General features: G+C 45.1%; 1 protein-coding gene across 13 annotated transcripts in view; it reads right to left on the bottom strand.

The window, feature by feature from the left end:
- Positions 1-8,334: 8,334 nt before the first annotated feature.
- Positions 8,335-14,554, bottom strand: part of cers3a (ceramide synthase 3a) — a 202,395-nt gene continuing 196,175 nt past the window's right edge. For 9 of the 13 annotated variants that reach the window (XM_068017697.1, XM_068017696.1, XM_068017695.1 and 6 more), the window contains one exon: positions 14,311-14,392. Coding sequence is in view for 3 of the 13 variants with exons in the window: in XM_068017701.1 (XP_067873802.1) it covers positions 14,270-14,392 (123 nt within the window). In the remaining 10 variants the exon portion in view is untranslated. Of the gene's footprint in view, positions 8,907-13,701; positions 14,393-14,554 lie in introns of those variants that run through there. The other 4 variants (XR_010969695.1, XM_068017701.1, XM_068017702.1 and 1 more) reach the window with 4 other exon arrangements.

Genomic DNA, 14,554 nt, shown 5'->3' with positions numbered 1-14,554 from the left:
TCCCATTTACTTCAGTTTTGCTAGGGCTCCTTGATGCCATACTCAATCAAATGCTGCCTGGATGTTAAGGGCAGTCACTCTCACCTCACCTCTTGAGTTCAGCTCTTCTTTCCATGTTTGAACCAAGGCTGTGATGAGGTCAGGAGCTGAGTGGAACCCAAACTGAGCGTCACTGAGCAGGTTATTGCTAAGCAAGTACTGCTTGATGGCACTGTTGATGACACCTTCCATCACTTTACTGATGATTGAGAGTAGGCTGATGGGGCGGTAGTTGGCCGGGTTGGACTTGTCCTGCTTTTTGTGTGGTGCAGAATGGTGTAAGAATGGTGGTGCAGAATGTGTAAGTGTGGCGTATGTTTGTGCTTGGATGCAGTGTGCAAATGACAGTCCAGAATGAGTAATGTCGACGCATGTGGACAATACTTCTGAGGCATTATTTGACATCTCATTAGATCAGCACCTTCTCCTGCAGGATAAACAGTCCCACAATCAGCGTCAGTGGACGTAAGAGGGTAGAGCAGTGCCCGACATAAGAATACTGACCCCAGCAGAGGAGGAGGCAGCAGAATTGGCTGGGGAGCAAGGAGGTCGAGCAATTGCTGATGGCGAGGCAGGGTTGTCAAGACGTAAGGATAAAGTGTTAAATTTCCTGTTGCAGCTATATGTGAACACAAGAGGAATGTGTATTAAAGTGCTGATCTCATGATTTAATGATGCTTAATGTGTCTCTGTTTGTTTTGTCACTGTAGGTGACTGCACTCGACCAGCTGAACACTGCAAGGAGCAAGCCACCGCCTCTGGGGAAGATGCTGCCAGTGCCCCAGAGGGTACACTGTCACCTGCCTCTTCTTCCACCTCCTCCAGCACAGATACATCCACACGGTCCATGGGGAGTTTCCAATTAGAATCAGGGTCACAATCTGGTGGGCACAAGACAGACACATTCCAGTAGCTGAGGGAGCATGTTACAGCCAGATCCCCTGACAATCGGAGGACTTCTGGGGACCAGGCCACTGCTCAGTCTCATGATCATGATGCTCTACTGTTTGAGGCTACAAGCACTTACCTTCCGGGAGAGCCGCGGAGAGGAGTCCAGGAGCACCGGAGTTGGAGAACAAGGTGAGCAGTGATGTCACAAGAAAGCTGCAAGGTTGGTAAGTAACTGCTGTTAGGGAATAACTCTAAATAGCTGGGTTAGTACCCTACTGTTAGGGTACGTGAGTAAATAGCTTAATAATAAGAAATAAGTGAGTAGCTGGTATTGTTTTTTGAATAAGGTTTATTTTAACTAGCGAACAGTATTATTAGTAGGATTTATCAGTACTAGTAAGGTTTTATTAATAATTCTAAGCTGTTGTAGTGTTGACAAAGTTTTGTTTCGCAGCAGCAAAGGGTCAACTAATAAATAAAGGAATGGCAGCATTGCTTCAACCTCGAGAGTGCACCTCCTGTGCTATATGGGAACTCCAGGATGCTTCCCGTATCCTGGAGAACCGTTTGTGCAGGAAGTGTTGTCAATTGAAGCAGCTTGAGCTCCGGGTTTTGGAACTTGAGCAGCAGCTGGCGACACTGGGGTGCATTCATGAGGATGAGAGCTACGTGGATGACACGTTTAAAGATGTGGTCATCCCACAACTTAAGAGTATGAAGGAAGAGAGGGAATGGGTGACCTCCAGACAGTCAAAAAGAATCAGGCAGGTAGTTCAGGAGACCCCTGAGTGCATCTCACTCTCCAACAGGTATTCAGTTCTGAATACTGAGGAAAGTGATGCTTCACTTGGGGAGTGCAGCCAGAGCCAAGTTCATAGCACCAAGGGTGTCTCAGCTGCACAAGGAGTTACAGGGAAGACTGGAAGAGCCATAGTGATAGGTGATTCAATAGTCGGCAGAACAGGCAGGTGTTTCTGTGGCCACAGACGTGAATCCAGGATGGTGTGTTGCCTCCCTGGTGCCAGGATCAAGGATGTCACTGACCGGCTGCAGAGCATCCTGAAGGGGGAAGGTGAACAGCCAGCAGTCATGGTCCACATCGGAACCAATGACATAGGTAGAAAGAGGGATGTGATCTTGCAGTTAAAATTTGGGAGCGAGGTAAGAAGTTAGCAAGCAGGACCTCAAAAGTAGTAATCTCCGGATTACTCCCAGTGCCACATGCAAATGAGTATAGAAATAGAAGGATAAGACAGATGAATGTTTCAGATTTCCAGCATCCGCAGTATTTTGCTTTTATTTAAGACAGATGAATGCGTGGCTGGAAAGATGGTGGAGGAGGGAGGGCTTCAGATTCCTGGGACATTGTGACTGGCTCTGGGGGAGATGGGACCTGTACAAGCCGGACGGGTTGCACCTGAACAGAGCCAGGACTGAGTTCCTTGCGGGACATTTTGCTAGTGCTGTTGGGGAGGGTTTAAACTAGTTTGACAGGGGAATGGGGACCTGAGGGTAGACTCAGCTGGGACAAAATCAGAAATTAAAATGGAAGGCAGAAAATTAATGGATGAGTCTGGAAGACAGAGGAAACAAGGGTTAGAAAATTAAAAAAAAGAGTTTGGCAGTGCTCAAGGGTGTCTATTTCAATGCAAGGAGTATAGAAAATAAAGCAGATTTGCTGAGGGCACAGATAGACACTTGGGAGTATGATATCATAGCTATTACAGAAACATGGCTCAACGTTCCTGGTTACAGGGTTTTCAGACACAATAGGAAAGGAGGGGGAGTGGCAATTTAGGTCAAGGAAACTATTCCAGCTGTGAGGAGGGATGATATGTTGGAAGGTTCATCAAATGAGGCCATATGGATTGAGCTAAGGAACAAAAAAGGGGCAATCACACTGCTGAGAGTGTACTATAGACCCCCAAACAATCAGAGGGAGATAGAAGAGCAGATATGTAGGCAAATCTCTGACAAGTGCAAGAACAATAAGGCAGTAATAGAAGGGGATTTTAATTACCCCAACATTAAATGGGATAATTTTAGTGTGAAAGGAATTGAGGGAGCAAAATTCTTGAGGTGCATTCAGGAGAACTCTTTTGCCCAGTATGTAACAAGTCCAACAAGAGAGGGCACAGTTTGAGACTTAGTTTTAGGAAATGAAGATGGGCAGGTGGAAGGAGTGGCAGTGGGAGAGCATTTTGGTGGTAGTGATCATAATTCAATCAGTTTTAACATAATTATGGAAAAGGACAGAGATGAAACAGGAGTTAGAGTTCTCAATTGGGGTAAGGCCAATTTTACTAAACTAAGGAGTGATTTAGCGAAAGTGAACTGGAAACAGCTACTTGAAGGTAAATCAGTGTCAGAGCAGTGGGAGACATTCAAAGGGGAGACGCAAGGGGTTCAGGGTAAACATGTTACCACAAAGAAAAAGGGTGAGGCAGCCAAATCTAGAGCCCCATGGATGTCAAGGAGCCTACAGGGTAAGACAAGGCAGAAAAGGAAAGCTGACCTGAAACGTTAACTCGGTTTCTCTCTCCACATATGCTGCCAGACCTGCTGAGTATTTCCAGCATTTCTTGTTTTTATTTCAGATTTCCAGCATCTGCAGTATTTTGCTTTTATTTTAGTGTTTAATTCACTGCCACTTCTGTTGCAGGAATGCCTATCTTGAAGAAGTTCTGCTCTTCTGTCTGACAGGATTTTCATTTGTCTCTTTTACCTTGTTCACCTTCATTGCTTTCTATTTCCCTCCTGGTGTTTGATAAAGTGTCTACCAAAACTTGTTTTCACAGCCACATCTCCTTCCTCAGTCTCCGGCTCTGACTTATTCCACGTGGATTCCAACTGCAGATTCACTTATCATGTTTTGAAACCACCCAGGATCACAGGTATCTCCGAGAAATACAACGTTCCTCGGACTGCTGTTCTCGCCGCATCCTGAGATCCACACTCAGTGCTATGCGCCGCCACATGCACACACTGGACCTCTCTCTCCAGCAGCACCGTCTCACCTTATCTCAAAGCTGTTCTACTCCACAGTTTCATTTCATTCTTCGTCTCATCTGATGCATGAACAAAAAACTTTTTTTCTTCCTTTCATGTGTCAAGGAATGCAAGCTCCAGCAGCTGATGGGGACTAATGCCCCTCCAGATCCTTCTTCCCCTTCACTTCCTTCTAACCCCACCCCTTCTGATCTGACCCCTTGCCGTGTATTCACTATACCCTCTGACCTCCCCCTCTCTGACGCTGAACGTTCTGTGCTCAGCAAAGGTCTCAGTTTCATCCCCTTACGCCCCCACCTCAATGAATTTCACGCTCAGCATGACGTTAAGCTCTTCTTCCGTCGCCTCCACCTCCGGGCCCACTTCTTTGACCAGGAGTCCTTCCCCTGATCAGTAGACCCATTCATCCATCTCCAGCATTCTCCCTCTACCTGGACCCCTCCCCCTGGCCTCTTACCCGCTCTTGATCTTTTCATTGAAAACTGTCAGCGAGACATTGTCATCTCAATTTCTCTGCCCCCCTCACTCACTCTAACCTGCCCCCCTCTGAACTTGAGGCACTCTATTCTCTCAGATCTAACCCTGATATGGTCATCAAACCCGCAGACAAGGGTGGTGCTGTTGTTGTCTGGCGCACCGACCTCCACCTTACAGAGGCTCAGCACCAACTCTCAGACACTTCTTCCTACCTCCCCCTGGACCACGACCCCACCACCGAACATCAAGCGACTGTCCACAGGACTGTCACTGACCTCATCTCCTCTGGAGATCTTCCCTCTACAGCTTCCAACCTCATAGTCCCGCAACCCTGGAGAGCCCACTTCTACCGCCTTCCCAAAATCCACAAACAGGACTGTCCTGGCAGACCCATTGTTTCAGCCTGTTCCTGCCCCACTGAACTTATTTCTTCCTATCTTGACTCTATCTTTTCTCCTCTGGTCCAGTCTCTTCCCACATACATCTGTGACTCTTCTGATGCCCTATGTCATTTTGATAATTTCCAGTTTCCTGGCTGCAACTACCTCCTCTTCACTATGGACGTCCAATCACTCTACACCTCCATCCCCCTCCAAGATGGTTTGAGGGCTGTCCGCTTCTTCTTTGAACAGAGGCCCAACCAGTCCCCATCCACCACCACCCTCCTCCGCCTGGCTGAACTTGTTCTCACATTGAACAACTTCTCCTTCAACTCCACTCACTTCCTTCAAGTAAAAGGTGTTGCTATGGGTACCCGCATGGGTCCTAGTTATGCCTGTCTTTTTGTGGGCTATGTTGAACAGTCCTTGTTCCAGTCCTACTCAGGCCCCCTCTCCCAACTCTTTTTCCGGTACATTGATGACTATATCGGTGCCGTTTCCTGCTCTTGCCCCGAACTGGAAAATTTTATCAACTAATCTTACTCATTTTATCTAATTTCCACCCTTCTCTCACCTTTACATGGTCCATCTCCGACACTTCCCTTCCCCGACTTCTCTATCTCCATCTCTGGGGATAGGCTGTCTGCTAATATCCATTATAAGTGCACCGACTCCCACAGCTACCTCAACTAAACTTCTTCACACCCTGCCTCCTGTAAGGACTCCATTCCATTCTCCCAGTTTCTCCATCTCCGACACATCTGCTCTGATGATGCTACCTTCCATGACAGTGCTTCTGATATGTCCTCAAAGATTTTATAGCAGAGCACTTAGAGAACAGCGGTAGAATCGGGCAGAGTCAGCATGGATTTACGAAAGGGAAATCATGCTTGAAAAATCTACTAGAATTCTTCGAGGATGTAACTAGTAGAGTTGATGAGGGGGAGCCAGTGGATGTGGTTTATTTGGACTTTCAGAAGGCTTTCGACAAAGTCCCACATAAGAGATTAGCGTGTAAAATTAAAGCGCATGGGATTGGGGGTATAGTATTGGGATGGATAGAAAATTGGTTGGAGGACAGGAAACAAAGAGTAGGGATAAATGGGTCTTTTTCCGAATAGCAGGCAGTGACCAGTAGGGTACCGCAGGGATCAGTGCTAGGACCCCAGCTGTTCACAATATATATTAATGATTTAGATGAGGGAACTAAATGTAATATCTCCAAATTTGCAGATGACACAAAACTGGGTGGGAGGGTGAGTTGTGAGTAGGATGCAGAGAGGCTTCAGGGTGATTTGGACAAGTTGAGTGAGTGGGCTAATGCATGGCAGATGCAGTATAATGTGGATAAATGTGAGGTTATCCACTTTGGTAGCAAAAACAGGAAGGTAGATTATTATCTGAACGGCTATAAACTGAGAGAGGGGACTATGCAGCGAGACCTGGGTGTTCTCGTACACCAGTCGCTGATGGTAAGCACGCAGGTGCAACAGGCAGTAAAAAAGGCAAATGGTATGTTGGCCTTCATAGCGAGAGATTCGAGTACAGGAGCAGGGATGTCTTGCTGCAATTATACAGGACCTTGGTGAGGCCACACCTGGAATATCTGCAAATTTGGAGATATTACATTTAGTTCCCTCATCTAAATCATTAATATATTGTGATTAGCTGGGGTCCTAGCATCGATCCCTGCGGTACCCCACTAGTCACTGCCTGCCATTTGGAAAAAGACCCATTTATCCCTGCCATTCGGACCACATCCACTCATTTCCCCTCATCAACTCTACGAGTTACATCCTTGAAGAATTCTAGTAGATTTGTCAAGCATGATTTCCCTTTCGTAAATCCATGCTGACTCTGTCCGATTCTACCACTGTTCTCCAAGTGCTCTGCTATAAAATCTTTGATAATGGACTCTAGAATTTTCCCCACTACCGACGTCATCCTTTGTTGGTTCCTAAAATTTTCCCAATCTTCTGACTTACCACTAATCTTTGTAGCAATATATGTCTGTTCTTTCAATTTGATATTATCCTTAAATTCCTTAACCATGGACAGTGCATCCTTCTTGTAGAGTCTTTCTTTCTCAATGGCATATATCTTTGTTGACAGTTATGAAATTCTTCCTTAAAAGTCTACTTATCTACCGTGTTACTTTTTTTAACCTATTTCCCCAGTCCACTGTCGCCAACTCTGTCTTCATACCTTTGTAGCTTCCTTTATTTAAGTTTAAGACACTAGTTTCAGACCCAAGTTTCTCACCCGCAAACTGAATGTGAAATTCTATAATGTTAGGATCACTTTTCCCAAGATAATTAATTAATCCTGTCTCATTACACAATACCAGGTCTAAAATAGCCTGTTGCCTGGTTGATTCAAGAATATATTGTTCTAAGAAACTGTCCCAAATACACTCTATGAGCTCATCCTCAAGGCTACCTTTGCCAATTTGATTTGTCTAGTTGATACAAAGATTAAAATCACCCACGATTATTGTAGTACCTTTCTTACAAGCCCCCATTATTTTTTGATTTATATTCTGTCTTAACAGTGAAGCTACTTTTAGAGGGCCTATAAACTACTTCCACCAGTGACTTCTTTCCTTTGCTATTTCTTATCTCCATCCAAACTGATTCTACATCTTGATCTTCCAAGCCAAGATGATATCTCTCTACGGTACTGATCTCATACTTTATTAACAGAGCTACACCTCCTCCTTTTCCTTTCTTCCTAGCTATCCGAAATGTCAAATAGTTTTGAATATTCACTCTGAAACCACGTCTCTGTAATGGCTATCAGATCATACTCATTTATTTCTATTTGTTTTATCAATTTTTCCATCTTGTTACGAATGCTACGAGCCTTTAATTCTGTCTTTTTACCAATTTTCCCTAGTCTGACCCTATCTGCTGGTGCACTCCTATGTTTCTGGGCTCTGTCACATTCTGGTTACCATTACCCATATCACTACCCTGCACTGTTGCTTTCTTCTTTCTTAATCTCCCCTCACGTTAACTCTCCCTTCCCCACTATTTAGTTTAAAGCCCTCTCTACAGCCTTAGTTATATGTTTCACTAGGACACTGGTCCCTGCGTGGTTCGAATGAAGCCTGTCCCAATGGTACAGCTCCCTCTTTCCCTAGTATTGGTGCCAGTGCCCCATGAATCGAAACCCATTTCTCCCAGTACAATCTTTGACCCATGCGTTCAACTCTCTGATCTTATTCACCCTATGCCAATTTGCCCTGGCTCAGGTAATAATCCAGAATATTACCTTTGTGGTTCTGCTGAGGGAATATGAACACCCAGGGGCTAAATTAAAAACCTCTTTCTTAGACCTAACTATGTCATCAGTCAGGTTTGCTGAGTATTTTCAGCATTTTCTGCTTTGCTTCAGATTTCCAGCAGCTGCCGTATCTACAAAAAAAATCAGCCCTCAAATCAATCACTGCCACTACAGTAATGTACTATGAAAAATACCACAATAACAATCAGATAACTAATGTTTTATTGTAAACAAGATTTATAATTACCATCATTTTAACATTCACATTTTCAAAAGTAGAATACATTCTCGAATGTCCTTATTGCATTAGCGCTCACAGTTATCTGAATATAAACATGATAAGAATATAATCAGTAAAATTACTCTTATTCAGTAAAATACAAAAATATTAGACATTTGTATTTTCTGGTTGGATTACTTTATTTAAAATGGATGTGATGTTACATCAATAGATGAAACAAAGGTACCGGTGCAGAAGGAGTTCATGGCTGGCTTCCCACTGCCAGCAGGAGGGCTTCACTCACTGAGGGGACATGTCGGAAATTGGAGCAAATTAAGACACACAATCTACTGGTCAGAACATCATCTCTTGCCCAGCCGCCAGCTCTGTTAGCTTCTAATTCAGCCGCTGCATGTGATGGGCAAGGTTCAGATCAGGACCAGTTAAAGTAGCCGTCATTCAACTATTGAATTCATCAGCTCACAACGTCATCTTTATCCCGACACAGCTCAGGCCCTCTGTACCAGCGTGACTTGGAAAGGATATGAAAGTAGACCTTAGTGTCGATACAGGAGCACTGTGGGTTGTAACTGAGGACAGCTTGACTGAAGAACATAAAGAAATTTCAAATAAATATTTTGATTCCTTGCTCTGTGTTTGTTATCACGGCTTTCTAAATGCTGCCCATTATGGTTTTTTTTTAATATTACAGGTCTGAGTTGGAGGCCAGTGTAACTGCTGTTAGCAGTAATTACACTCTGAGTTACAGCAGCAATGTCTCTGAACCCAGGCTGAATCAGATGTTGCTCCTTAACTTTGAGATGTGTGGATATAGTGTCCACATGATCAGAGACCTCCCCAATCTAAAGTACGGGACACTCAGGAGGAAGGCGTTCGAGAACAATTGTTTATCCAGAATCAGTAGCACAATGTACACAGTGTGAAGGAGCATTTGTACAGAACTCACATCAGGCAGACTGAAAACCTCTCAGGATTATTCCTTTTTAAATATTGCTCAGGATTTCACTGAATCGGCTCTCCAGGGTTTGAATAACAATATAACTACAGAAATGGTTGGCGTGGGATTTTCTGGCTCTGGGCTGTGCTGGAACATTCCATGTCAGGGTGGGGGGGGGGTGGTGGTGGTGGTTTACAGAGGAGCCTTTCTGCTTGTTCCACAAGTATCATTTCCTGTTGGCTGATGCAGGGCAGCGCAGAGAACAGATGTGGAGAGAGCCTCGGCCTGGATCCATCCCACCTTCCAGGCTGATAAAAGAAGTCTGAATGTGACAGGAGAGCTCGAAGAAACAAAATGCAAGGGAACTATTCTAAATTCGTGTTCAGCACTAGATACAAGATGGTATCCAGCACTGCTACTCCATTAACAGATCACCATTCACATCACACCCACCAGCACTGGAAAAGAAACTTGAATAAAATTGAGTACAAGTAGTGGTCATTACCAGTTAAATACTAGGGAAGGGTAGAAAAGAGCATTCATAGAGGGCCCAGTGCAACAGTCTAATGACTGGGGAATAGTGAGGGTAAGTTCTATATCTCATCACTGGATTTCTATTCTCACAAAATGAAATGGAAAGGAGCTTATATGAGGTAAAATAGTCATGGTTTCTACTTTGGTCGATTTGATCTGTAATGTGTTGCATTGTTACACATTATACTGGTCATGTGAATGGACATAGTTTAATATGATTGGAGCTGGATATTGAGTCACTGTGTGAATCACAATATTTTTGTGTCCCTTTGTGAGTAGGAGTTCAGGATAAGTAGCAAATCCACAGCAGGCTGAACAACACTTTATATCCTCAGCATCTGAGCCTGTAGTGACGGTGCCAGAATAACAGCCGACTGCAGTGGAGGAGAATGCTTGTTTCATATTAAAGAAAGAAAGACTTGCATTTATCTTGTACCTTTCACAACCTCAGGACATCCCAAGTCGCTTTACAGCCAATAAAGTACTTTTAAAATGTAGTTACTGTTGTGATGTAGGAAATGCAGCAGCAAATTTGCACACAGCAAGCTCCCACAAACAGCAATATGATAAAGATAGGAGAGATAAATATTTGCCAAAAATTAATCACTGTTGGGAATTTAATGTAAAGTTTAACTTCGATTTTAAAAATAGAAGAAATTAAATATTGATCATTGGACTGACTGAACATCGGGGTAAATTCAGAGACACTGCACTTCCAATGCAGGGCATGGGTAAACAGCAACATAACTCACGGAGAGATTCCTCCTGATCCCATGAGCCAGGCTCCTCTTGAGTAAGAACCTGCAGTGGAAGTACAGCATTGTCATATTTACCCTGTTGTGTTGTGCAGTAAACCTGAATCTAGCCCGAGTCCCTGGTAATACATCAGGACAAGTAGCTGATCCGTTTGAGTCAGCAAGGAGGATTTTTAATTGAATCATTGCCCCAAAGCAGGCAGCAGTGAAGGGGAGGAGAATAAAGGAGAATGGAATGGGGATCGCACCCCCACCCCCCCACCACTGAAACCAGCCACAGATTTCCCCGACAGACAGGAAGCAACAAGTGGGCATAAACAGGTCATTTTCAAGTTGGCAGGCCGTGACTAGTGGTGTGCCGTAAGGATCAGTGCTTGGGCCTCAGCTATTTACAATCTATATTAATGATTTACATGAAGAGACAGAGAGTAATGTGTCTACGTTTGCTGATGATACAATGGTAGGTGGAAAAGTAAGCTGTGGGGAGGATACAGAGAGGCTGCAAAAAGATGTAGATAGGTTATGTGAATGGGCAACAAGATGGTGTATAATGTAGGGAAGTGTGAAGTTATTCACTTTGATTGTAACAATCGAAAAGCAGAATATTTTTAAAAAATGTGTAACTTGTAAGTGTCGATATTCAAAGAGACTTGGGTGTGCTTATACATGGAATGCAGAAAGTTAACATACAGGTACAGCAAGCAATTAGGAACGCAAGTGGCATGTTGGCCTTTTTGCAAGGGGCATGGAGTACAGGAATAAGGATGTATTGCTGCAATTGTACAGGGTTTTGGTGAGACCACATCTGGAATACCGTGTGCAGTTTTGGTCTCCACATTTAAGAAAGGATATATTTGCATTGGAGGCAGTGCAGCGAAGGTTCGCTAGATTGGTCCCTGGGATGAGGGGGTTGTCCTCTGATGACAGACTAAGTATATTGGATCTGTATTCTCTAGACTTTAGAAGAATGATCTCATTGAAACATACAAGATTCTGAAGGGGCTGGATAGGGTAGACACAGAGATTATCTCCACTGGTTGGGGAATCTAAAACACAGGGCACAGTGTCAGGATAAGGGGCAGATCATTTAGGACTGAGATGAGGAGAAACTACTTCACTCAGAGGGTTGTGAATCTTTGGAATTCTCTGACCCAGAGGGTTGTGAATGCTCCATGGTTGAATACATTTAAGGCTGAAATAGACAGATTTTTGGTTTCTCAGAGAATCAAGGAATATGGCGAGGGGGGGCGGGAAAGTAGAGTTGAATCCTAAGATCAGCCATAATCATTTTGAATGGTGGAGCAGTTTCAATGGGCCATATGGTCTACTCATGCCCCTATTTCTTGTGATCTTGTGTTCACTTTTGTCCATTGGCTGCTCGAACATGTGTAAACAAGAGTGGGTGGAGGGAGTGCCAGACTCCAGCTGATTCTCCGCTGTTCCCACACAGGCGGACAGGAAGGGCATAAGACAGGAGGGGGGTGGGAGCTGCATTGCTTTGGGAGGGGAACAGGGTTTAGTTTGGTGATCTAGCTAATTCTCTCCCCCCACCTCTCCACTGGGCAGCTCTGTTGTGCTGAGCTCATTCAGAGCGGCTTACAAACTTTCCCCAAAACATTTTGGGGTCTCTGTCCCCTTCAAACCTGTCCTGCCCATTCCTGATATTGCCATGATTATTCCTCCCTACAAGACCCCAATACTTCCCTCTCCACCCCCTGCACTGGCAAACTCCACACTGAAGAGCAGAGAGGCCTCCGTGAGACCGCCCCACAGACTGATCCTGATGCAGGAACATGGACCAGGTCGTAGGGGGATCGGACTAACTGGCGGATGTGCTGCTCTAGGCACTGACAATCCTTCTCGGAGCCAGTTCGTGGCTGGTGGATGAGAGGTAGCTGCTTACAGAGTAGGGTAAATGATGTGCTCACTCACTTGATAACGCAAACCACCTTATTCCCTAGGAACTGATTCATTTTAGCTGTTTAATCATTGCCTTCACTAACTATGAAGTCTAGGTCAACATTTCTCCTTCATTCAACATCACTAAAGCAGATTATCTGGGCATTAAAAAACATCACTGTTTATGAGAGCTTGCTTTGTGCATATTCATTGCTGTGTTTCCGACATTACAACAGTGACTACACTTCAAAATTACTTCATTGACTAGAAATCACTTTGGGATGTTCTTAGGTTGTAAAAGGCACTAGAGAAATGTATAAATATAAATGTAAGTTCTTTCTTAAATTAAAAGCGCTAGCTCATATGTCTAGGTATATTTATATATTTTCACACTTCCATGTTGCCTCTTGGACTGCAAGGTTAGAATTTGGCACAGGATAATTCTGCTACAAATGTCAGCCCACAACAGGGACGGTTCCGACATTAAAATTAATGGATGGAAAATCATGGGCTGCGCAGCACAAGTACAGCTTCCCTCCGGGTGCATTGGCTCATGGAATGGCCCGCAAAATGGCAGGAGCAATGGTTGATGGGTAGGTTAATTTTAAGATTGTGAGGCTGTGGACTCCTAGTGCCCCAATGCTCACTGAGTGTGTTGGGTGCTGAGCGTGATGGGTGCTGAGCGTGATGGGAGCTGAGCGTGATGGGAGCTGAGCGTGATGGGAGCTGAGCGTGATGGGTGCTGAGCGTGATGGGTGCTGAGCGTGATGGGAGCTGAGCGTGATGGGTGCTGAGCGTGATGGGTGCTGAGCGTGATGGGTGCTGAGCGTGATGGGTGCTGAGCGTGATGGGAGCTGAGCGTGATGGGTGCTGAGCGTGATGGGTGCTGAGCGTGATGGGAGCTGAGCGTGATGGGTGCTGAGCGTGATGGGTGCTGAGCGTGATGGGAGCTGAGCGTGATGGGAGCTGAGCGTGATGGGTGCTGAGCGTGATGGGTGCTGAGCGTGATGGGAGCTGAGCGTGATGGGTGCTGAGCGTGATGGGTGCTGAGCGTGATGGGAGCTGAGCGTGATGGGTGCTGAGCGTGATGGGTGCTGAGCGTGATGGGAGCTGAGCGTGATGGGTGCTGAGCGTGATGGGAGCTGAGCGTGATGGGAGCTGAGCGTGATGGGTGCTGAGCGTGATGGGTGCTGAGCGTGATGGGAGCTGAGCGTGATGGGAGCTGAGCGTGATGGGTGCTGAGCGTGATGGGTGCTGAGCGTGATGGGAGCTGAGCGTGATGGGTGCTGAGCGTGATGGGTGCTGAGCGTGATGGGTGCTGAGCGTGATGGGAGCTGAGCGTGATGGGTGCTGAGCGTGATGGGTGCTATGTTGGATATGTATTAGTCTGGAATACTGCAAGGTGCCTTGTTAAGCAGATCAGCACAATGTTAGTGCAGTGGATTTAGAATAAAAACAAACTGAACCTATGGACCAATTTTTCAAATATATTCAGCCAATGGGGAACCTGGCTTGGATTTCCTGTAATTTACACCCTGCCGGCAGTGCGTGCCTGCACTGGCCTGATAATATCTAACTTTCACACTGAGATCAATGTGAACACTTGCGGATTTTTTTTTTTTGAGGACAGTTTCTGATAGAAATTGTGGGAACTCTGAAGAGGAAGAGTTCCACAAATATGACTGACTGCAGCCAACACTCACTTTACTCCAGGTCCAATAACAACACATGACTCATTTATCATCAATACTTGTTCCACAGGCATCGCTACCAGCTCCACATGTTTCCTTACTGTGTCGCAGGAGCTAAACTGGTCTCATTCTCAGTGACTGTGATGACTGTTAACAACCAGATTGTTTTTGGAGCCAGCGCCATTCTTCATGCCCTCATCTTCTTCATCACTCCCGTCACACTCCTCCTGATCACTCCGATCGTCTCCATCCAGCTGAAAGATAAGCAATGTTGCTCTGTTTAATGGACCAATTACAATACAATGTGTATTTATTTTTAACTAAAACCATACTGGATCCTGAACCACTGCAAGGTCAGGATAATAAACTTCACCAGAAGACCCAGGAACTTGGTAAAATGAGATGGCTGAGATGCA

The sequence above is a fragment of the Heterodontus francisci genome, chromosome 38, assembly GCF_036365525.1.
Source record: "Heterodontus francisci isolate sHetFra1 chromosome 38, sHetFra1.hap1, whole genome shotgun sequence".
NCBI classification, from domain to species: domain Eukaryota; kingdom Metazoa; phylum Chordata; class Chondrichthyes; order Heterodontiformes; family Heterodontidae; genus Heterodontus; species Heterodontus francisci.
This window is presented reverse-complemented; position numbering and strand designations above follow the sequence as displayed.